Here is a 25,174-nt window from a genome sequence, read left to right as displayed (position 1 = left end):
TTTATACTGGCTGAGGAATCTGGTGCTTAAAATGGAGAGAAACCGTTTTAAGGCTGTGATGCCAGTCTGGGTACAGTGTACTGAGATGCAGTTATGTACTGTGTCTGGAGACACATTCTGCCCTGTTTAGAAGCCGTGCGTCTCCGTAACCTTGTGCCGCCATAGTGGCCGGTGCCCCACTAACTGGGACGCCGGCTCAGTACTCACCACTCTTCTGGCTCTGTTAGGGGTGGCCGCGTGCTACGGGAATGTACGCTCGCCGTGGTGGGGCTTGCGAATAGTTACCTCAGGAGCTCAGTGTCCTGTCAGCGGGGAACGGGACCATTAACCCTTCAAGAGGTTGGGCCGTCCCCGTCCCCCCTTTAAGTCCCACGAAGCAGGCAGGCTGGTGCCAACCAGCCCTGCCTGAAAACAAACGTATAAAATAAATGCAGAAAACTCTTCAGGAGCTTCCTTCAGCATGACTGGCTGCGGGCCCATTTTCTAAACAGAGAGGCATAGAGGAATGAGCCAGTTCACACTATCAAATTCTTAAAGTGTTCATGGTTCCTAGTGGACCCATCTATACCCCATGGTACGAAATGGACCCCCAGTATCCTCTAGGATGTAAGAGAAAAGAAATGACAATCATATTCAAAACAAATTGAAAATAAGATGTACTCCATGCACTTTTAAAATTTTGAATAGCATTTACCATTCCTTTTTGTTAACCTCTAAAATCTGGGAGGTTTATTACCTCACCCTGTACTTAACACTATTTCTACATTATACTCAGCTGATCTCAAATATTTACAATGACTACTGAACATCTAGGGGGATATATTAAATAAACATAATTCTCTAAAAAGAACAAAAATAAACAGGAAAATGTGATATTTATGTTTTCTGGAGAGAAGTTTGTGAATAAAAATAAGAATAAAAAAATATGTTACATCTCTCTTCTTTAGTGGAAGTTGCAGCAGTCCAAAATTCAAATAAGGGAGCCACACCAACTGCCAGCGAGTCCCAAGCAGCGATGTATGGCAGTGTTTGGGGTGGTAGTTGGTGTGGCTTCCCTATCTGAATTTTGGACTGTGCTGCAACTGCCACTGGAGTAGAGTTAGGGCCCATACACACTTGCCGATAAAATGAGCGACATCACTCATTTTCCCCCTTCCTGAGCGACGTCGCTCATTTTAAAATCGGCAAGTGTGTATGCCGCCAGCGAAGACCAATGCACGGCCCCGCGGGTCGGCAACGATCGTCGCTGTCGCCAGTGCATGCATGCAGGATCTGGACTGTTGTCCACAACCTGCATGCAGGGCTGGCGGAGACGTGACATCACTGAGCGATATGAGCTGTCATATCGCTCAATGTGTACAGTCGGCCGCCAACTGGCCGGCCCGGGAGGGGAAACATTAGACGTCGCTCACAGAGCGATATCGTCTAATGTGTATGGACCTCAGACTTTTCTTTTTTTTTTTTTTTAAACCAGCTTCTCTCTAGAAACCATAAATATCAGTTTCCAGATTTTTTTTTGAGATAATTATGTTTATTGAATATTCCCCTAATCCAAGATAAATAGGAAGTCCATACATAAAAAATGTACAATGTGTAAATGATAAAGGATCAAGAACCATGCCGTAGACTGACTTTACTCCTATACGTATTTTTAGGGTGTATTTTTATAGGATGCAGGTAGTTCATTAAGCATACTTGTGCATTCTTTTGTGGGCTAATCCGATGTAAAGATAGCATTGCCTACGATGTCCATGAGGCAATACCTACAAATAAAATCCCAGAACATAAAAAACCCTGCACACATCTAAATAACTGTAACCAATGAATCACAAGTCTCACGGTTCTCCCCTTAGTTTTACGATAATTACACTGACGATAAAGTGGTTTCTGCAAGGCCACTTGCGGACTGTAAACCAAGCTTTAAGCAATACACTAATTTTCCCTACAAGCAATGAGTATACGCTGGGGCACTCACTGCAGGCGAAGCCCCATCTACAAAATCTGTATCATTTACAGACAAAGGTCATGAAGGAAGGCTGAACGTTTTATAAGTTCATTATAGAAATATCCCTCATTTGAGGCAGCTGCATAGTGACTTTTTAGGTGTAATTAAAGTAGGTGGAATGTTTAAATAACCTGACGTACAATTAACCATTTATCAAACATTTATTTTCACCTTTCCACCTCAAAATATACAGGCCACAGTTGAATGTTTTTTTGACAGATGAACAGAGAGATGGATTTTCAGGTCACTGATCTCCACCAGTATCTCACAGCTGGTATGTCTCCATAGAGATCAATCATTTCTGGGAGATTTCCCTCAGTTTACCTGTCTAACAGATCAGGGCGTGCAGTCTATCTAAAATAAAGGAACAATATTCCGTAAATTCAGCAATAAGTGAAAAACAAAAGATCCAAAAATAAGAAAGTTATCATTACAGACCTTTTTGAATGAGGTAAGTAGTTTAACACTGACAAATCCCATTTTGTTTCTTCTCACATGTTTCAAGAGAAAGGCATCTTTCTCCAGGTTCTCATCAGAGAGGTAGTACTCAATCTGTACAACAAGTTTCTGGGTAAGTTCTGGGTCCGGGTGCTTCCAGTTCTGGTCAAGCTCATCCCCATCGTTCTCTCCCCCACTTGTGGCTGCTCCACTGAAAGAAAGTATGGTAGAAAGTATTAAATATTCTGCCAGCATTTCAATGACCTGTGATCTGGAATTACACATTTCAGCAAATAAGATCATGTTATATATGGAATTAAGCCGCAGCAATAACACTAATACAAAGCCACACTTATCAGAGCAATAGATTAATAAGGATGTTACCTATGTTTCACATGAATGCTCTGGCTTTTTTTTATATTCTGCACATTTAGGTTGTAGAACCATACAGTAAAAAACATGTCCCCTATATGAAAGTTATGTCTGCAACACCATAGTGTCAATCTATCTCTCACTGTGATCTTTTAATTGACCACTGCATGGTGCACAGGGACATCAGTATGTGGCATTAAAGGTCTATACATCCGACCTATAGAATATAATGAGGGGGACACCCTTGGAAACATTTGGACACGGTAAACTGGTATATTGTCTGCTGATCCGCTCTGTCACTCCCTCCATTGGTTACCGGTATTCTACAGTGTTAAATATAAAATACTTTTACTTACATACAAGGCTATTAACCAAACTGCACCATCATACATCTCCTCACTTATCTCAAAATATCTCCCTACCAGACCTCTCCGCTCTGCACAAGATCTGCGTCTCTCATCCACATGTATTACTTGTTCTCACTCAAAATTACAGGACTTTACCCGGGCTTCACCCACTCTGTGGAGTGCCCTCCCACGTACAATAAGACTAGCCTCTAGTCTCCAAACCATTAAACGTTCCCTGAAAACTCATCTCTTCAGACAAGCCTACCAAATTCCAGACCCACCCTCATAACCTTCAATGCTTCCCTATTCAATTACATCATCTCTGTATAGTCCACATAACCTCACACATTTTGTTTTCCAACATTGCTGGGTGATCTTATCATACAACCCATTAAGAACCTAGCAATCTGGTGGACCATTATGCAATAGGAAGCATCTATCCTTGTGTATCAATGCCTATTTCCCTATAGATTGTAAGCTTGCGAGCAGGGCCTTCCTACCATTACGTGTGTCTGTCTTTGCCCAGTTTTGTTCTATAACTGTTGTTCTAATTGTAAAGCGCAACGGAATATGCTGCGCTATATAAGAAACTGATATTATTATTATTATTATTATTATTATTATTATTATATTGCCGAACAGATGCAGTGGGACAGAAAGCATAAATACTTTGCACTGTCATTTCCCAATAGTACGAGTACAGAACACTCCAAGGAAAGTGGATTAGGTTACGTGTATACCATATCACAAAGGTTACCAAACGTTCTTGAATCAGAGAGCCCTAGAGTATCAGCATATTTTTCATGCCACCCCTAGGCCAAACATTTCTTCTTCAGAAATTAAGCAAAAAAATAAGAATTTACTTACCGATAATTCTATTTCTCGTAGTCCGTAGTGGATGCTGGGAACTCCGTAAGGACCATGGGGAATAGCGGCTCCGCAGGAGACTGGGCACAAAAGTAAAGCTTTAGGACTACCTGGTGTGCACTGGCTCCTCCCCCTATGACCCTCCTCCAAGCCTCAGTTAGGATACTGTGCCCGGACGAGCGTACACAATAAGGAAGGATTTATGAATCCCGGGTAAGACTCATACCAGCCACACCAATCACACCGTACAACCTGTGATCTGAACCCAGTTAACAGCATGATAACAGAGGAGCCTCTGAAAAGATGGCTCACAACAATAATAACCCGATTTTTGTAACAATAACTATGTACAAGTATTGCAGACAATCCGCACTTGGGATGGGCGCCCAGCATCCACTACGGACTACGAGAAATAGAATTATCAGTAAGTAAATTCTTATTTTCTCTGACGTCCTAGTGGATGCTGGGAACTCCGTAAGGACCATGGGGATTATACCAAAGCTCCCAAACGGGCGGGAGAGTGCGGATGACTCTGCAGCACCGAATGAGAGAACTCCAGGTCCTCCTCAGCCAGGGTATCAAATTTGTAGAATTTAGCAAACGTGTTTGCCCCTGACCAAATAGCTGCTCGGCAAAGTTGTAAAGCTGAGACCCCTCGGGCAGCCGCCCAAGATGAGCCCACCTTCCTTGTGGAATGGGCTTTTACAGATTTTGGCTGTGGCAGGCCTGCCACAGAATGTGCAAGCTGAATTGTATTACAAATCCAACGAGCAATAGTCTGCTTAGAAGCAGGAGCACCCAGCTTGTTGGGTGCATACAGGATAAACAGCGAGTCAGATTTTCTGACTCCAGCCGTCCTGGAAACATATATTTTCAGGGCCCTGACTATGTCCAACAACTTGGAGTCCTCCAAGTCACTAGTAGCCGCAGGTACCACAGTAGGTTGGTCCAGATGAAACGCTGAAACCACCTTAGGGAGAAAATGAGGACGAGTCCTCAATTCCGCCCTGTCTGAATGGAAGATCAGATAAGGGCTTTTACAGGATAAAGCCGCCAATTCTGACACGCGCCTGGCCTAGGCCAGGGCCAACAGCATGACCACTTTCCATGTGAGATATTTTAACTCCACAGATTCAAGTGGTTCAAACCATTGTGACTTTAGGAACCCCAAAACTACATTGAGATCCCAAGGTGCCACTGGAGGCACAAAAGGAGACTGTATATGCAGTACCCCTTTTACAAACGTCTGAACTTCAGGAACTGAAGCTAGTTCTTTCTGGAAGAAAATTGACAGGGCCGAAATTTGAACCTTAATGGACCCCAATTTTAGGCCCATAGACACTCCTGTTTGCAGGAAATGCAGGAATCGACCTAGTTGAAATTCCTCCATCGGGGCCTTACTGGCCTCGCACCACGCAACATATTTTCGCCTAATGCGGTGATAATGCTTTGCGGTTACATCCTTCCTGGCTTTGATCAGGGTAGGGATGACTTCATCCGGAATGCCTTTTACCTTCAGGATCCGGCGTTCAACCGCCCTGCCGTCAAACGCAGCCGCGGTAAGTCTTGGAATAGATAGGGTCCTTGATGGAGTAGGTCCCTTCTTAGAGGTAGAGGCCACGGGTCCTCCGTGAGCATCTCTTGAAGTTCCGGGTACCAAGTCCTTCTTGGCCAATCCGGAGCCACGAGTATAGTTCTTACTCCCCTCCGTCTTATAATTCTCAATACTTTTGGTAAGAGAGGAAGAGGAGGGAACCCATACACTGACTGGTACACCCACGGTGTTACCAGAGCGTCCACAGCTATTGCCTGAGGGTCCCTTGACCTGGCGTAATACCTGTCCAATTTTTTTTTTTTGTTTAGGCGGGACGCCATCATGTCCACCTTTGGTTTTTCCCAACGGTTCACAATCATGTGGAAGACTTCTGCTGAGGAAGTCTGTTTCCCAGTTGTCCACTCCCGGAATGAACACTGCTGACAATGCTATCACATGATTTTCCGCCCAGCGAAAAATCCTTGCAGCTTCTCTACGTGGGCGACTGCCGTGATGTTGTCCGACTGGATCAGCACCGGCTGACCTTGAAGCAGAGGTCTTGCTTGGCTTAGGGCATTGTAAATGGCCCTTAGCTTTAAGATATTTATGTGAAGTGATGTCTCCAGGCTTGACCACAAGCCCTGGAAATTCCTTCCCTGTGTGCCTGCTCCCCAGCCTCGCAGGCTGGCATCCGTGGTCACCAGGACCCAGTCCTGAATGCCGAATCTGCGCCCTCTAGAAGATGAGCACTCTGCAACCACCACAGGAGAGACACCCTTGTCTTTGGTGACAGGGTTATCCGCTGATGCATCTGAAGATGCGATCCGGACCACTTTTCCAGCAGGTCCCACTGGAAAGTTCTTGCGTGGAATCTGCCGAATGGAATTGCTTCGTAGGAAGCCACCATTTTTCCCAGGACCCTTGTGCACTGCTGCACTGACACTTGGCCTGGTTTTAGGAAGTTTCTGACTAGTTCGGATAACTCCCTGGCTTTCTCCTCCTGGAGAAACACCTTTTTCTGGACTGTGTCCAGGATCATCCTTAGGAATAGAAGACGTGTCGTCGGGATCAGCTGCGATTTTGGAATATTAAGAATCCAACCGTGCTGCCGCAACACTACTTGAGATAGTGCTACCCCGACTACCAACCGTTCCCTGGATCTTGCCCTTATCCGGAGATCGTCTAAGTAAGGGATAATTAAAACTCCCTTCCTTCGAAGGAGTATCATCATTTCGGCCATTACTTTGGTAAAGACCCGGGGTGCCGTGGACAAACCAAACGGCAGCGTCTGAAACTGATAGTGACAGTTCTGTACCACAAACCTGAGGTACCCTTGGTGAGAAGGGTAAATTGGGACATGGAGATAAGCATCCTTGATGTCCAGAGACACCATATAATCCCCTTCTTCCAGGTTTGCCATCACCGCTCTGAGTGACTCCATCTTGAATTTGAACCTTTGTATATAAGTGTTCAAGGATTTCAGATTTAAATTAGGTCTCACCGAGCCGTCCGGCTTCGGTACCACAAACAGCGTGGAATAATACCCCTTTCCCTGTGTAGGAGGGGTACCTTGATTATCACCTGCTGGGAATACAGCTTGTGAATGGCTTCCCATACCGCCCTCCTGTCGGAGGGAGACGTCGGTACAGCAGACTTTAGGAAAACGGCGAAGGGGAGACGTCTCGAATTCCAATTTGTACCCCTGAGATACCACCTGAAGGATCCAGGGGTCCCCTGTGAGTGAGCCCACTGCACGCTGAAATTTTTGAGACGGGCCCCCACCGTGCCTGAGTCCGCTTGTAAAGCCCCAGCGTCCTGCTGAGGACTTTGCGGAGGCGGGAGAGGGCTTCTTTTCCTGGGAACTGGCTGTTTGCTGCAGCCTTTTTCCTCTCCCTCTGCCACGGGGCAGAAATGAGGAGCCTTTTGCCCGCTTGCCCTTATGGGGCCCAAAGGACTGCGCCTGATAATACGGCGTCTTCTTATGTTGAGAGGCTACCTGGGGTAAAAATGTGGATTTTCCAGCCGTTGCCGTGGCCACCAGGTCTGTTAGACCTACCCCAAATAACTCCTCTCTTTTATAAGGCGATACTTCCATATGCCTTTTGGAATCAGCATCACCTGACCACTGTCTTGTCCATAACCCTCTTCTGGCAGAAATGGACAGCGCACTTACTCTTGATGCCAGTCGGCAAATATCCCTCTGTGCATCACGCATATATAGAAATGCATCTTTTAAATGCTCTATAGTCAGTAATATACTGTCCCTATCTAGGATATCAATATTGTCAGTCAGGGAATCCGACCAAGCCACCCCAGCACTGCACATCCAGGCTGAGGCGATTGCTAGTCGCAGTATCACACCCGTGTGAGTGTATATACATTTTAGGATATTTTACTGCTTTCTGTCAGCAGGTTCCTTAAGGGCGGCCGTATCCGGGGACGGTAGTGCCACCTGTTTAGACAAGCGTGTGAGCGCTTCATTCACCCTAGGGGGTGTTTCCCAACGTGCCCTATCCTCTGGCGGGAAGGGGTATGATGCTAATAACTTTTTAGGAATTAACAGTTTTTATCGGGGGAAACCCACGCATCATCACATACTTCACTTAATTCCTCAGATGCAGGAAAAACTACAGGCAGTTTTTTCTCACCCAACATAATACCCTTTTTAGTGGTACTGGTATTATCAGAAATGTGTAAAAACATTTTCCATAGCCTCAATCATGTAACGTGTGGCCCTACTGGAAGTCACATTCGTCTCTTAATCGTCGACACTGGAGTCAGTATCCGTGTCGGCGTCTGTATCTGCCATCTGCGGTAACGGGCGTTTTAGAGCCCCTGATGGCTTTTGAGACACCTGGACAGGCACAGGCTGAGTCGCCGGCTGTCTCATGTCATCAATCTTTTGTAAAGAGCTGACTCACATAATTCCTTCCATAAGCTCATCCACTCAGATGTCGACTCCCTAGGGGGTCACATCTCTGTTACAGGCAATTGCTCCGCCTCCACCTCATTTTCCTCCTCATACATGTCGACACAACGTACCGACACACAGCACACACACAGGGAATGCTCTGATAGAGGACAGGACCCCACTAGCCCTTTGGGGAGACAGAGGGAGAGTATGCCAGCACACACCAGAGCGCTATATATATATATATATATATATATATATATATATACATATACATACAGGGATAACCTTATATAAGTGTTTTTCCCCTTATAGCTGCTGTATTGTTATACTGCACCTAATTAGTGCCCCCCTCTCTTTTTTAACCCCTTTCTGTAGTGTAGTAACTGCAGGGGAGAGCCAGGGAGCTTCCCTCCAACGGAGCTGTGAGAGAAAATGGCGCCAGTGTGCTGAGGAGATAGGCTCCGCCCCCTTCTCGGCGGCCTTTTCTCCCGTTTTTCTGTGAAATCTGGCAGGGGTTAAAATTCATCCATATAGCCCTGGGGGCTATATGTGATGTATTTTCGCCAGCCAAGGTGTTTTTATTGCTGCTCAGGGCGCCCCCCCCTAGCGCCCTGCACCCTCAGTGACCGAAGTGTGAGTGTGCTGAGGAGCAATGGCGCACAGCTGCAGTGCTGTGCGCTACCTTGGTGAAGACAGGATGTCTTCTGCCGCCGATTTTCCGGACCTCTTCTTGCTTCTGGCTCTGTAAGGGGGCCGGCGGCGCGGCTCTGGGACCGAGCTCCGAGGCTGGGCCTGTGTTCGGTCCCTCTGGAGCTAATGGTGTCCAGTAGCCTAAGAAGCCCAATCCACTCTGCACGCAGGTGAGTTCGCTTCTTCTCCCCTTAGTCCCTCGATGCAGTGAGCCTGTTGCCAGCAGGTCTCACTGAAAATAAAAAACCTAAAACTAAACTTTCACTAAGAAGCTCAGGAGAGCCCCTAGTGTGCACCCTTCTCGGCCGGGCACAAAAATCTAACTGAGGCTTGGAGGAGGGTCATAGGGGGAGGAGCCAGTGCACACCAGGTAGTCCTAAAGCTTTACTTTTGTGCCCAGTCTCCTGCGGAGCCGCTATTCCCCATGGTCCTTACGGAGTCCCCAGCATCCACTTAGGACGTTAGAGAAATCCCAGATATGCAGAGATCTTGTCATGCACCTGGTTGCATCTAATGGTACATACTAACACATACTCTATAGCTATTACTGTTTGAGTGATCTCATAAGGTGTAACACTATCTTGTCATAGGGGTAGATGTACTAAGGAGTATATTTAGTAAGGTGTGTGTTTTTTAGAAGTGGAGATGTTGGCCATAGCAACCAATCAGATTCTAGGTATTATCTTCTAGAAACACTTCTAAAAAAAACTCACACCTTAGTAAATATACCCCTAAGCATTGGAAAGCGATAAAGTGGAGAGAGATAAAGTACCATCGAATCAGCTCCTAACTGTCATTTTTCAAACACAGGGGCAGATGTATTAAGCCTGGAGAAGTAATAAGTGCAGGGTGATAACGCACCAGCCAGTTAGCTTCTGTCAATTTACATATTGAAGGTGATTGGCTGGTGCGTTATCACCTTGCACTTATCACTGCACTTCTCCAGGCTTAATACATCTGCCCCACAGCCTGTAACATGGCAGTCAGGAGCCAACTGGCTGTTACTTTCTCCACGTCAGATAAATAATTAAACTGTGCATCTTTAGGTTCAATTTCATGGTGTTGAACTGAGTTTTCCTTATGTTTGTACATATATTTTATATGGGCAGCCACCAGCACTGGCTCTATGCAGAGGCGTAACTCTGGGAGGCAACGGAGTCATCTGCCGCCGGGCTATGCTCTGAAGGGGGTCACCTCTCCTCCCATTCTTTGACACCATTGAATCAAGTTAATTGATAGCTGCCGCTATCTCTTCAGTGGCCAACTTCCTCACTGGTCCCTGCACCTTACAAATCATACCCTTTTTATTATACAGTAAATACACATTTTACATGTGTCATACCCAGGATTAGAAACCACGACCAATTACACTGGAAGCAGACACCTTACTGATGAAGCTGTTTGCTCCTTTATAGGAAATATGAGAATTCTAACTATATGAAGTTACTTCTCTGACAATTACACATAACTTCATATAGTTAGAATTAGAGATGAGTGGGTTCGGATTTAACGCCAGAATTAACGCCAGTTCGGTTTTATCCGGATTTTTCTTATTGGCTATCCAAAACACGTGACACCTTTGTGAGCCAAGAAGATGCCATTTTGAGATCCGAGTAAAACCGAACACGCTCATCTCTAGTTCGAATTCTCATGCTAACTGCACAGGAGCAAATGACGCCATCAGTAAAGTATCTGCTGTCAGTGTAACAGGTCATGGGTTGTAATCCTGGGTATGACTGCTAAGAAATGTGTGATTTAACATAAAAGACAATGAAATGTATATATACACACAGTATATAGTTTTTATTTTCAGAACACTCCATACATACACACACACATTATAATATTTATCTAAATATAGGGGGGCGCCAATTTTTATCTTGCCTCTGGGCAACTGGGTCGAACTTACACCACTGGCTCTATGACATTGACCATATATAAGTTGATTTGGTCCTGGACCCCCAACCCGCCTGCAGTTTGGGAACCATTGCCTTACAAGATACAGTTTCTCCGTTTTTGAAATGTCAATTTCGGTAGTAATAACTACAGAAATCCAATAAAGATATATTGTACATAGAATACTTAAATTAGCATAATAGATATTTAGAACGCACACATTTAGCTCTTACCTAGTTTTTCATATATAATACATGTATGTATACAATAGGGCAATGTAACAGGTGAAACTCAGAAAATTAGAATATCGTGCAAAAGTTCATTTATTTCAGTAATTCAACTTAAAAGGTGAAACTAATATTATATATACTCATTACATGCAAAGTGAGATTTTTCAAGCCTTTATTATAATTTTGATTGTGGCTTATGTAGAGATGTGCCCTGTGGGCACATCTGTGGTGCTGTTCCTAGCTGGGGACAGCGCTGGGGCAGCTTGTCTGTCCCCAGCGCTGGGTGCGTGGCGGCGGGTGTCCGGTGCAGGGATTACCCTTTTCCCTGCACCGGACCAGAGGCATTCGAATGTTGGCGCCCTCCGGGAGCCAATCGCGGCTCCCGGAGCGGCAGCCAATCAGAGAGGGACGCGGCGAGCCAATCGGCGCTCGCCGCGTCATAGGCCCCACCCCCGGCGTCTGACGTCAGACGCCGGGCGGGAGCCGAGGACACCGTGCGCGCGGAAGAGCGCGAAGAAGAAAGAAGAAGACGGGCGGGAGCAGCGGAGAAGTTCGTCGGCGCGCCGGAGCGCAGAAGATCCCGGCGGCGAGAGGAAGAAGACGTCGTGGTCGGAGCTCGGGTGGCCGCGGAAGAGGCCTGAAGACGTCCGGCGGCAGGAAGATGTCCAGCGGCGGCTGGACGCGGCGAGGCGACGGCGGCGCCGCTGGCCAGGACGGGCCAGCGGCCGAAGATTAAAGAAGAGCGCCGGAGGGGTCACCAGGGGTGGGAAGCAAAGGGCTGGCGAAGCTCCCCCCTGGTGCCTCTCCTAGCGGGTCAGGTAGGCCCTTTTCAGGTGCCCCTGTACCACCCGCTCCTCCCTAGACCACCGGGTGTTCGGGCATTAGGCCCGTGGGCACAGTCAGGCCCTCCCGGCCTGTGGGCATGTAGTCGGGCCCTCCCGGCCCGTGGGCATTTAGTCGGGCCTCCTGGCCCGTGGGGCATTTAGTCGGGCCCTCCAGGCCCGTGGCCCAGATAGTCAGGCACTAGGCCTGGGGGCACAGGTTAGGCACTAGGCCCATAAGGATAGTCAGGCCACCGGCCAGTGGGACGGTTAGGCGGGCATTAGGCCCGAGGGGCATATCAGGCAATAGGCCTGTGGGGCATTAGAGGGCATTAGGCCCTAGTGTATTCTGGCCAAATAGGGTAACATAAGGTGACGCTGGGCGCTAGGCCCAGGTCACCCAACGGGTGACAAGTTAGGCGGGCACTAGGCCCGTGGGTAAAGTCAGGCCTCCGGCCTGTGTACACTCAGGGGGGCGCTAGGCCCAGGCCACCCTGAGGTGTTAGGTAGGCAGGCCCGCTCGGCCTGAGCCCCTAAGAAGAGATTACGGTAGGTGGGTGAGCTGTGCGGCCCCCACTACTGGGTGTTCTGAGTCGGGTAACTAAAGGGACCGTACCGTCGCTTGCATTGTGTATCGTGATGTATGTTACCGTGCGGGGCAAAGTGTGAGCTCGTTAAGTGTGTTTAGTTTTGTTGCACCACACCCACAGAGCTAGTTTGAGGGCCCTGCCGTTGTAGTTAGTATAGGGTGTGACACTAGGTTAGAGTTAGGCCCTGCACGGCTGTTTGTTTGTTTGTTTACCTCCTTACAGGGACCTGTAAGAGAAGAAGACGTTTGCAGTGCGAAACTGACGGTGAGTAACATCTGTGTGCGTTTGTCCCTTGTCTGTCCCCGAGCGCCGGAGTCGGGATTGCTCACGGACGTGAGAATCCTTTTCATCACACTACGTGCGAGAGCGCAAGTGTGTGAAATCTGGGTGGCTGAGGCTTTGTGCCGGTGATGACCTTTCACCCAACCGGTGAAGGTCGCGGTCACCCCTGGGGGTATCCCCTCTTCCAGTGGAAGAAGGGTCGATACCCCCTTTAAGGTAAACCATTCTCTCCTCAGCTCGGTCGTCGGTCAGCTCCGAGAGGGAATCGCCGTGTCCGGATCCGATTGAAGATTTCCAGGTCCGTTGAGGGTTCCGGTACCTGAAGGTGAGAGAGCGGCGCCTGGTGAGTACCGAGTCTACACCTGCACGGCAGCAGGCACCACACGCACCGCAGTCGCACCTCTCACACTTACATCTTAAAATATCCCCAAATCCAAAATCTCAGAAAATGAGAATACTACATAACATCAATTAAAAAAGGAACCCCCCCCTCCCCACCCAGAAAAAATAAGATTTCACTTACCGGTAAATCTATTTCTCGTAATCCGTAGTGGATGCTGGGGACTCCGTAAGGACCATGGGGAATAGACGGGCTCCGCAGGAGACATGGGCACTTTAAGAAAGAATTTAGATTCTGGTGTGCTCTGGCTCCTCCCTCTATGTCCCTCCTCCAGACCTCAGTTAGAGAAACTGTGCCCGGAAGAGCTGACAGTACAAGGAAAGGATTTTGGTAATCCAGGGCAAGATTCATACCAGCCACACCAATCACACCGTATAACTTGAGATAAACATACCCAGTCAACAGTATGTACAACAGAGCAACAGGTCAACCCTGATGCAACCATAACATAAGCTTTATTTAAGCAATAACTATATACAAGCATTGCAGAAGAAGTCCGCACTTGGGACGGGCGCACAGCATCCACTACGGACTACGAGAAATAGATTTACCGGTAAGTAAAATCTTATTTTCTCTAAAGTCCTAGTGGATGCTGGGGACTCCGTAAGGGCCATGGGGATTATACCAAAGCTCCCAAACGGGTGGGAGAGTGCGGATGACTCTGCAGCACCGATTGAACAAACACAAGGTCCTCCTCGGCCAGGGTATCAAACTTGTAGAACTTTGCAAAAGTGTTTGAACCTGACCAAGTAGCCGCTCAGCAAAGTTGTAATGCCGAGACCCCTCGGGCAGCCGCCCAAGAAGAGCCCACCTTCCTAGTGGAATGGGCCTTAACTGATTTTGGCAGCGGCAATCCAGCCGCCGAATGAGCCTGCTGAATCGTGTTACAGATCCAGCGAGCAATAGTCTGCTTAGAAGCAGGAGCACCAAGCTTGTTGGAAGCATACAGGATAAACAAAGACTCTGTTTTCCTGACCCTAGCCGTTCTGGCTACATAAACCTTCAAAGCCCTGACTACATCAAGCAACTTGGAATCCTCCAAGTCCGTAGTAGCCACAGGCACCACAATAGGTTGGTTTATATGAAAGGATGAAACCACTTTCGGCAGAAATTGTGGACGGGTCCGCAATTCTGCTCTATCCGCATGGAAAACCAGATAGGGGCTTTTATGTGACAAAGCCGCCAACTCTGACACACGCCTAGCCGAAGCAAAGGCTAATAGCATGACCACCTTCCACGTGAGATATTTCAACTCCACCGTTTTGGGTGGTAAAAACCAGTGGGATTTCAGGAAACTCAACACCACGTTAAGATCCCAAGGTGCCACTGGAGGCACAAAAGGGGGCTGAATATGCAGCACTCCCTTTACAAACGTCTGAACTTCAGGTAGAGAAGTCAACTCCTTTTGAAAGAAAATGGATAGGGCCGAAATCTGGACCTTAATGGACCTCAATTTTAGGTCCAAATTCACTCTTGACTGTAGGAAGTGAAGGAAACGGCCCAGCTGGAATTCCTCCGTAGGGGCATTCCTGGCCTCACACCAAGCAACATATTTTCGCCATATACGGTGATAATGTTGAGCTGTCACGTCCTTCCTAGCCTTTATCAGCGTAGGAATGACCTCCTCCGGAATGCCTTTCTCCGCTAGGATCCGGCGTTCAACCGCCATGCCGTCAAACGCAGCCGCGGTAAGTCTTGGAACAGACAGGGCCCCTGTTGCAACAAGTCCTGTCTTAAAGGAAGAGGCCACGGTTCCTCTGTGAGCATTTCTTGCAGATCTGGATACCAAGTCCTTCGTAGCCAATCTGGAACAATGAGTATCGTTCTCACTCCTCTTTTTCTTATTATTCTCAGCACCTTGGGTATGAGAGGAAGAGGAGGAAATACATAGACCGACTGGAACACCCACGGTGTCACCAGGGCGTCTACAGCTATCGCCTGAGGGTCTCTTGACCTGGCACAATACCTCTGTAGTTTTTTGTTGAGGCGGGATGCCATCATGTCCACCTGTGGCAGTACCCACCGACTTGCAGTCTGTGCGAAGACTTCCTGATGAAGTCCCCACTCTCCCGGGTGGAGGTCGTGTCTGCTGAGAAAGTCTGCTTCCCAGTTGTCCACTCCCGGGATGAACACTGCTGACAGTGCACTTACGTGATTTTCCGCCCAGCGAAGAATTCTGGTGGCTTCCGCCATCGCTACCCTGCTCCTTGTGCCGCCTTGTCGGTTTGCATGAGCCACTGCGGTGATGGTGTCTGACTGAAGCAGAACCGGTTGGTCGCGAAGCAGGGTCTCCGCTTGACGTAGGGCGTTGTATATGGCCCTTAGTTCCAGGTTGTTGATGTGAAGGCAAGCCTCCTGACTTGACCACAGACCTTGGAAATTTCTTCCCTGTGTGACTGCTCCCCACCCTCGGAGGCTTGCATCCGTGGTTACCAGGACCCAGTCCTGAATGCCGAATCTGCGGCCCTCGAGAAGGTGAGCACTCTGCAGCCACCACAGGAGAGACACCCTGGCCCTGGGGGATAGGGTGATTAACCGATGCATCTGAAGATGTGATCCGGACCACTTGTCCAGTAAGTCCCATTGAAAGGTCCTCGCATGGAACCTGCCGAAGGGAATGGCCTCGTATGATGCCACCATCCTTCCCAGGACTCGAGTGCAGTGATGCACTGACACCTGTTTTGGTTTTAATAGATTCCTGACCAGTGTCATGAGCTCCTGAGCTCTCTCTATCGGGAGATAAACCCTTTTCTGGTCTGTGTCTAGAATCATGCCTAGGAAAGGCAGACGAGCCGTAGGAACCAACTGCGACTTTGAAATATTTAGAATCCAGCCGTGTTGCCGTTACACTTCCAGAGAAAGTGCTACGCTGATCAGCAACTGCTCTCTTGATCCTGCTTTTATGAGGAGATCGTCCAAGTATGGGATAATTGCGACCCCTTGCTTCCGCAGGAGTACCATCATTTCCGCCATTACCTTGGTAAATATTCTCGGTGCCGTGGAGAGACCAAACTGCAACGTCTGAAATTGGTAATGACAATCCTGTACCACAAATCTGAGGTATGCCTGATGAGGTGGATAAATAGGGACATGAAGGTATGCATCCTTTATGTCTAGAGCCACCATAAAATCCCCCCCCTTCCAGGCTTGCGACGACCGCTCTCAGCGATTCCATCTTGAACTTGAACCTTTTCAGGTATATGTTCAGGGATTTTAAATTCAATATGGGTTTGACCGAACCATCCGGTTTCGGGACTACAAAATGGTCGAATAATAACCCCCTCCTTGTTGAAGGAGGGGTACCTTGACCACCACCTGTTGAAGATACAATTTGTGAATTGCAGTTAACACTATTTCCCTCTCGTGGGGGGAAGCCGACAGGGCCGTCGGTGAGGGGGCATCTCCTCGAAGTCCAGCTTGTATCCCTGAGACACAATATCTATTGCCCAGGGATCCAACAGGGAGTGAACCCACTTGTGGCTGAAATTTCGAAGAAGTGCCCCCACCGGGCCTAGCTCCGCCTGTGGAGCCCCAGCGACATGCAGTGGATTTTGTAGAGGCCGGGGAGGACTTCTGTTCCTGGGAACTAGCTGTGTTGTGCAGCTTCTTTCCTCTGCCCCTGCCAAGAAAGGACGCACCTCGGACTTTCTTGTTTCTTTGTGATCGAAAGGACTGCATTTGATAATGTCGTGCTTTCCTAGGCTGTGCTGGAATATAAGGCAAAAGATCAGAATTACCAGCTATAGCTGTGGAGACCAGGTCCGAGATCCCTTCTCCACACAATCCTCAGCCTTGTAAGGTAAACCTTCCATATGCCTCTTAAGTCGGCATCACCTGTCCATTGCATGTTCCACAGGACACGTCAAGCAGAAATCGACATAGCGTTGACTCTAGAACCCAGTAGACGTATGTCTCTTTGGGCATGTTTTATTTATATATATATCTATATATATATCTATATATATATCTATATATATATATATATATATATATATATATATATATATATATATATACACACACACACACACACACACACACACACACACATACATATATATATATATATATATATATATATATATATATATATATATATATATATATACACACACACACACACACACATACTAGGGTCTCAATCTCTGCTGATAAGGTATCTGTCCACGCTGCTACAGCGCTATAAACCCATGCCGACACAATCGCCGGTCTGAGTAGAGTACCAGAATGTGTGTAAATGGACTTCAAAGTCCTTTTACTGCATGCTATCTGCAGGATCCCTGAGGATAGCTGTTAAGTCAGCGCTACCTTTTGGGCAAACGTGACACCCTAGGGGAAGATTCCCATCGTATCCTGGCGTGACACCCTAGTAGGGAAAGGATACTCCCTGAGAATTCTTTGTGGGAAACTGCAGTCTCTTGTCTGGAGATTCCCGCTCTTTCTTCATGAGAGGAGGGAAATTTACCTCAGCTTTCTTCCCCTTAAACATGTGTACCCTTGTGTCAGGGACAGATGAGTCATCAGTGATATGCAAAACATTTTTTATTACAATAATCATATATTGAATACTTTCCTGCCATTTTGGCTGTAACTTTGCATTATCGTAGTCGACACTGGAGTCAGACTCCGTGTCGATATCAGTGTCTATTATTTTGGATAGTGAGCATTGAGAGACTCTGAAGGTCTCTGCGACATAGGGACAGACATGGGTAGATTCCCTGTCTGTTCTCTAATCTTTTGTGCAATAAATTTACCTTAGCACTTAATTTCATATATCCAAACAGGTGTCTGTGTTGTCGACGGAGACACCACTCACACACACATTTGCTCCATCTCCTCCTTAGGGGAGCCTTTTACCTCAGACATGTCGACACACACGTACCGACACACCACACACTCAGGGAATGCTCATCTGAAGACAATTCCCCCACAAGGCCCTTTGGAGAGACAGAGAGAGAGAGAGAGTATGCCAGCACACACCCCAGCGCTATAAACCCAGGAATAACACAGTAACTTAATGTTAACCCAGTAGCTGCTGTTTATATTGATTTTTGCGCCTAATTATGTGCCCCCCCCCTCTCTTTTTACCCTCTTCTACCGTGTATCTGCAGGGGAGAGCCTGGGGAGCTTCCTCTCAGCGGAGCTGTGGAGAAAAAATGGCGCAGGTGAGTGCTGAGGAAGAAGCCCCGCCCCCTCGACGGCAGGCTTCTGTCCCGCTTAAATATACATTTTCTTGGCGGGGGCTCATACATATATACAGTACCCAACTGTATATATGTGTACTTTTGCCAAAAGAGGTCCATATGCTGCCCAGGGCGCCCCCCCCCTGCGCCCTGCACCCTTACAGTGACCGGAGTATGTGAGGTGTGTGGGAGCAATGGCGCACAGCTGCAGTGCTGTGCGTTACCTCAGTGAAGAACGGAGTCTTCTGCCGCCGATTTCGAAGTCTTCTTGCTTCTCATACTCACCCGGCTTCAGTCTTCCGGCTCTGCGAGGGGGACGGTGGTGCGGCTCTGGGATCGGACGACGAGGGCGAGATCCTGTGTACGATCCCTCTGGAGCTAATGGTGTCCAGTAGCCTAAGAAGCAGGCCCTAGCTTCAGAGAGTAGGGCTGCTTCTCTCCCCTCTGTCCCACGATGCAGGGAGTCTGTTGCCAGCAGAGCTCCCTGAAAATAAAAAACCTAACAAAATACTTTCTCACAGCAAGCTCAGGAGAGCTCACTGAACAGCACCCAGCTCGTCCGGGCACAGTCTCAAACTGAGGTCTGGAGGAGGGACATAGAGGGAGGAGCCAGAGCACACCAGAATCTAAATTCTTTCTTAAAGTGCCCATGTCTCCTGCGGAGCCCGTCTATTCCCCATGGTCCTTACGGAGTCCCCAGCATCCACTAGGACGTTAGAGAAATGACTAAGTGTAAGGCATTTAAGGTCCACAGACTCAAGAGGTTCAAATGGAGACTCTTGTAGGGAATTTAAAACAGACAGATCCCATGGAGCCACAGGCGGGACATAGGGAGGCTGAATCTGTTAAACACCCTGAGTGAAAGTATGAACGTCAGGAATAGATGCAATTTTCCTCTGAAACCACACGGACAAGGCAGATATACGAACCTTGAGGGAGGCCAGACGAATGCCTAAGTCCAGGTCTTGTTGCAGAAAAGCCAAAAGTCTGGAAGTTCTGAAAATATACACATCATAATTCTTACCAGCACACCAGGTGAAGTAAGAATTCCAGACCCTGTAATAAATCCGAGCTGAAGCCGGTTTATAGGCTTTTAACATAGTTTGGATCACCGCCTCAGAATCCTTTGGCTCTCAGGAGTGATGCTTCAAGAGCCACACCGTCCGCGCCAGTCTGGCCAGGTCCGGGTAGACACAAGGGCCCCGAACGAGGAGGTCTGGGCGTTGAGGAAGTAGAAGAGGACGCTCGATCGATAGACCCTGCAGGTCTGAGAACAAATGCCGCCTGGGCCACACTGGAGCAACTAGAAGTAGTATTCCTTCCTCTTGCTTGAACTTCCGTCGTACCCTGGGCAGGAGTGGGTCCCTTGTCCTTGATCAGAAGACCAGAACTTTGTGATTGTGTCGAGACGCCATCAGGTCTACATCTGGTAGGCCACACTTGTCCACCAGGAGTTGAAAAACTTCCGGATGAAGACTGCACTCTCCGGCGTGTATGTCCTGACGACTGAGGAAATCAGTTTCCCAGTTGAGGACTCCGGAAATCAACACTTGGGCAGATAGCCTTCCGCCCAACGAAGAGTTTTTGACACTTCCATCATTGCCATGGTGGCTTTGTCTGACTGTACTTTAACCGGTCTGTTTTGTACCAGAGGCAGTGCAAGAGTCAAGGAATTGAACACTGCCCGCAATTTCAGAATGTTTATCAGGAGGAGAGATTACTCCATGGTCCACCGACCTTGGAGAGAGTGCTGCTCCAGCACCGCGCCCCAACCCCGCAGGCTGGCGTTCGTAGTCAGTAGGGCCCAGTCAGGAATCCAAAAGGGACAGCCCCTGCTCAGCTGTCGGTCCTGTAGTCACCAGCTCAGTGAGACAGACAGACCTCCGGAGTCGAGGAGATCATTTGAGATCTGATCCGATGAGGTAGGCCATCCCAATTTGAAAGGATCAACCTCTGCAGAGGACGGAAATGAAATTGAGCGTACTCTACCATGTCGAAAGCAGACATCACGAGGCCTAGTACTTACACTGCCGAGTGTATCGACACTCGTGGATGAGAAAGTTAGCATCTGATCCTCTCTCTGGAGACAAACAGTCTTTGGATGTGTGTGTCCCGTAATGCCGCCAGGTGCACCATGCTCCGAGCAGGGACCAGCGAGGACTTCTTCCAGTTGATGAGCTACCTGTGGGCTTGCAGGAATTGTACAGTCAGTTCCAGATGACGGAGGAGAACCTCTTGGGATTTCGCCAGGATAAGCAAGTCGTCCAGATACAGCAGGATCCTGATACCCTGACGGAGAAGAGCCGTCATCACAGCCATGACCTTTGTGAAAATCCGAGGGGCTGTGGCTAATCCAAATGGCAGAGTCTGGAATTGATAATGTAGGCTGCCAATAGCAAACCGCAGATATTGCTTATGCGAAATGGCAATAGGTATATGCAGGTAAGCATCCTGTATGTCCAGGGATACCATATAGTCCTCGGGTTCCATGGCCAGCACAATAGAGCGCAGGGTTTCCATACGGAATTTGGACACTCACAAATTTGTTCAAAGATTTGAATATAGGCCGGAAGGACCGGTTTGGTTTTGGAACAAGAAACAGGGTCGAATAGTATTCCCTGCCTATCTGTGTCCAGGAGGGATCGTACAACCAGGTGTAGAGGCTGAGCTTTCAACTGATCCAAATGAAGAACAGTCGTGCAGAACTGGCGAGGGGGGATGTCTCTTGAAAGAGACTGCATACCCGTGAGAGACAACTTCTCGCACCCATGCATCTGAAGGGGTCTGTAACCAGACCTTGGCGAATTGTAGAAATTGTCCTCCCACCCTGGGATCCCCCAGGAGGCAGCCCGCCCAGTCATGCAGCAGGATTGTCCTGTTTGGAAGCAGGTTGACGGGCAGCCCATGACTGATTAGATTTGGGCTTAGTAGCTTTGGAAGTACGAGCCTGTCTCGGGTACGCCTGACCCTTTGCTTTTCCTGGAGGACGAAAGGAACGAAAGGTGGTACTCTTAGCCTTCGGAGCAAAAGGATTAGTACTTGGGAGAAACAGTCTTGGCAGACGCCAAGTCAGTCACAATTTTGTTCAGGTCCTCTCCAAAGAGGATGTCTCCCTTAAAAGGGAGCACCTCCAGGGTCTTTCTGGAGTCCAGGTCCACCTACTAGGACCTCAACCACAGAATACGGCAAGCCAGTATAGACGTGGTAGACGCCTTGGCCGCCATAACACCTGCCTCCAAGGATGCTTCCTGAATATAGTGGAAGGCGGTGGAAATATGAGACAGATTTTGCCTGACAGCGTCAGATATATCCTGAGGTGGCTCATCCTCTATTGCCTGAACCCATGCTTCAATTTCTTTTGGGGCCCAAGAGGCTGCTATAGTGGGTCTAAGTACAACACCTGTAAGGGAGTCAATAGACTTCAGGCATCCCTCCATACACTTATCAGTCTGCTCCTTCAGTGAGGTGACAGGCAGAGTAGATGGCACCACAAGACGGGCGACGTGAGAATCTACCGGCGGTGGATTTTCCCATTTGTTACTCAACTCAGCAGGGATAGGATAACGAGCTAGCATCTTTATAGACAGGGAGAATTTCTTTCCCAGAGAATTCCAGGTTTCCTGACGTATGTCAATTAAATGGTCAGAATGCGGTCAGACTACTTTAGCAACCTTCTGACGTTTAAAGTTATCAGGTTTCTTAGACGCAGTAGTGAGATCTACTTCATCATCGATTTGTAGAATCAGCGTAAAAGCCTCCACTAGGTCAGGGACATCAACCTGAGTTGTAGGTTCCTCAACAGAAGCAACTGATTCAGTGTCTGACGGATCAGTATATTCCCCATCCTCATCAGAAGAATTATCTGAAATGTTAGTGGATTGTGAGGAGGAAGCGGCCCGCTTAGATGACCTCTTGACCCCAGCGGCTCATGAGGTAGGCTTTTGTACCACCAAAGATTGATTAAATTGTTGTATCTGGGTAAACAGAGTCTGCCCAGGGTGGATTAACTACAGGGACAATCTGTGATTGCAATGGCACAGGAGGTCCCACAGGGGGCGTAAGACGTGACACCAATGTATGCAATATACTGGAGAACGCTTGCTAAGGTGGCTTCTGAGTGACTGTGTAAGCTGCGGGCTGACTGGGAGATGTATGGCACCCAGTACACAAACCATCAGTTATAACTTCCCCCTCGGGTAAATCCATGGTATATGCCCTGCATGATGCAGAAGCACCCATGGAATTACCGCGCTGCGTGGCAGACATGATAGTAAACGTAGCCGCAGAGCTAAACCGTACAAAATTGGCAGACAAACAATACCTGCAAATAACCCCCTTATGTCATTCGACACAAACAGAGGATTAAAGCGGTGTGATGTGACTGAAACACACAGTAAAACACACTAACTAGTATATACTGTGTAACACTATACAAGAGACCCTGACACACCTAGCACCCCCCCCCCCCCCCCCCCCACGGTACAGAATACAGTGATAGCAATAGGTGGGATACACTAGTGAAATCCACACAGCAGCTACAGGTACACTAAGTCACAGTTACAATGCAGAAAATAGGATTTTAATACTACCGGTAAATCCTTTTCTCTTAGTCCATAGAGGATGCTGGGGACACTTCAAGAACCATAGAGTATAGACGGGATCTGCAGGAGACATGGGCACTTTAAGACTTTCAAATGGTGTGACCTGGCTCCTCCCTCTATGCCTCTCCTCCAGACTCTAGTTTAAGGAACTGTACCCAGGGAGATGGACATTTCGAGGAAGGAATTTATTGTTAAAACACGGTGAGCATCTTACCAGCTCACACCTAAAGCATGCCGCAGAACATGGCATTCAACAGAACACAAGCCAACGGCAAGAATAATTTGCAGCAATATGCTGACAAAATCGTAACACAATCTGTGTGTAACTACAACCAATAACTGCAGATACAGTACGCACTGGGACGGGCGCCCAGCATCCTCTACGGACTAAGAGAAAAGGATTTATCGGTAGGTATTAAAATCCTATTTTCTCATACGTCCTAGAGGATGCTGGGGACAAGAACCACGGGGTTATACCAAAAGCTCTATAACAGGCGGAAGGGTGCACACGACTCTGCAGCACCGAATTGACCAAACATGAGGTCCTCAACAGCCAGGGTCTCAAACTTGTAAATTTTCGCAAAGTGTTTGAACCCGACCAAGTAGCTGCTCGGCAGAGTTGTAATGCCGAGACCCCTCCGGGCAGCCGCCGCAGATGAGCCCACCTTTTTGGTAGAGTGGGCTTTCACTGATTTCGGTAACGGCAATCCAACCGTAGAATGAGCCTGCTGAATTTTATGACAGATACAGTGCGCAATAGTCTGCTTGGAAGCAGAATTTCCAATCTTGTTGGAAGCATACAGGACAAACAGATCTTCTGTTTTCCTAAGTGGAGCCGTTCTGGTGACAAATCTTCAAAAACCTGACAACATATAGAGATTTTGACTCCGCAAAGGCGTCCTTAGCCACCGGCATCACAATAGGCTGGTTCATGTGGAACGATGAAACCACCTTCGGCAGAAATTGTTGACGAGTCCTCAACTCTGCTCTATCTTCATGGAAGATTAAATAAGGACTCTTGTGAGACAATGCTGCTAACTCAGACACCCGCCATGCAGATGCTAAAGCCAATAACATAACCACTTTCCAAGTGAGAAATGTCAACTCCACCTGTAAAAGGATCAAACGAATGTGGATTGAAGAAACTGCAATACCACATTAAGATCCCATGGTGCCACTGGGGCACAAATGGAGGTTGGATATGCAAAACTCCTTTCACGAAAAGTCTGAACTTCTGGAAAGGAGGCCAATTGTTTTTGAAATAAAATCGATACGGACGAAATTTGTACTTTAATCAAGCCTAACTTTTGGTCTGCATCCACACCTGCTTGCAGAAAATAGAGAAAATGCCCTAGCTGAAATTCTTCCGTAGGAGCCTTCTTGGATTCACACCAAGACACATATTTTCTCCAAATACGGTGATAATGTTTTGAAGTTACTCCTTTCCTAGCTTGTAGAAGTGTAGGAATGACTTCACTGGGAATACCCTTATGGGTTAGGATCCAGCGTACAACCGCCAAGCCGTCAAACGTAGTCACGGTAAGGCGTGATATACGCATGGCCCCTGCTGTAACAAATCCTCTCATAGAGAAAGAGGCCAGGGATCTCTTATGAGTAATTCCTGAAGATCTGGGTACCAAGCTCTCCTTGGCCAATCCGGAACAATGAGGATCACCTGAACCTTTGTTGTTCTTATGATCTTTAGCACCTTCGGAACGAGTGGAAGTGGAGCGAACACATACACCAACTGAAACACCCATGGTGTCACTAGCGCATCCACTGCTATTGTTTGGAGGTCCCTTGACCTGGAAAAACATTTCTGAAGCTTCTTGTTAAGACGAAACGCCACCACGTTTATTTGAGGAATTCCCCAAAGACTTGTCACTTCTGTGAAGACCTCGATGAAGACTTCACTCTCCTGGATGGAGAACGTTTCTGCTGAGGAAGTCTGCTTCACAGTTGTCTACTCTTGAAACGAACATCGCTGACAGAGCGCTTGTATGT

The 25,174-nt window shown here is 47.9% G+C and overlaps 1 protein-coding gene across 2 annotated transcripts in view; it reads right to left on the bottom strand.

The window, feature by feature from the left end:
- The window catches only part of LARP6 (La ribonucleoprotein 6, translational regulator), a 174,722-nt gene that overhangs the window by 12,487 nt on the left and 137,061 nt on the right, over positions 1-25,174 (bottom strand). For both annotated transcript variants that reach the window (XM_063926216.1, XM_063926215.1), the window contains exon 2: positions 2,444-2,654. In XM_063926216.1, the coding sequence (XP_063782286.1) occupies positions 2,444-2,654 (211 nt within the window). The remainder of the gene's footprint in view (positions 1-2,443; positions 2,655-25,174) is intronic.

This window comes from Pseudophryne corroboree, chromosome 6 (genome assembly GCF_028390025.1).
Source record: "Pseudophryne corroboree isolate aPseCor3 chromosome 6, aPseCor3.hap2, whole genome shotgun sequence".
NCBI lineage: Eukaryota > Metazoa > Chordata > Amphibia > Anura > Myobatrachidae > Pseudophryne > Pseudophryne corroboree.
Note: the sequence above shows the minus strand (reverse complement) of the source record. Positions and strands in the feature narration are given on the sequence as shown.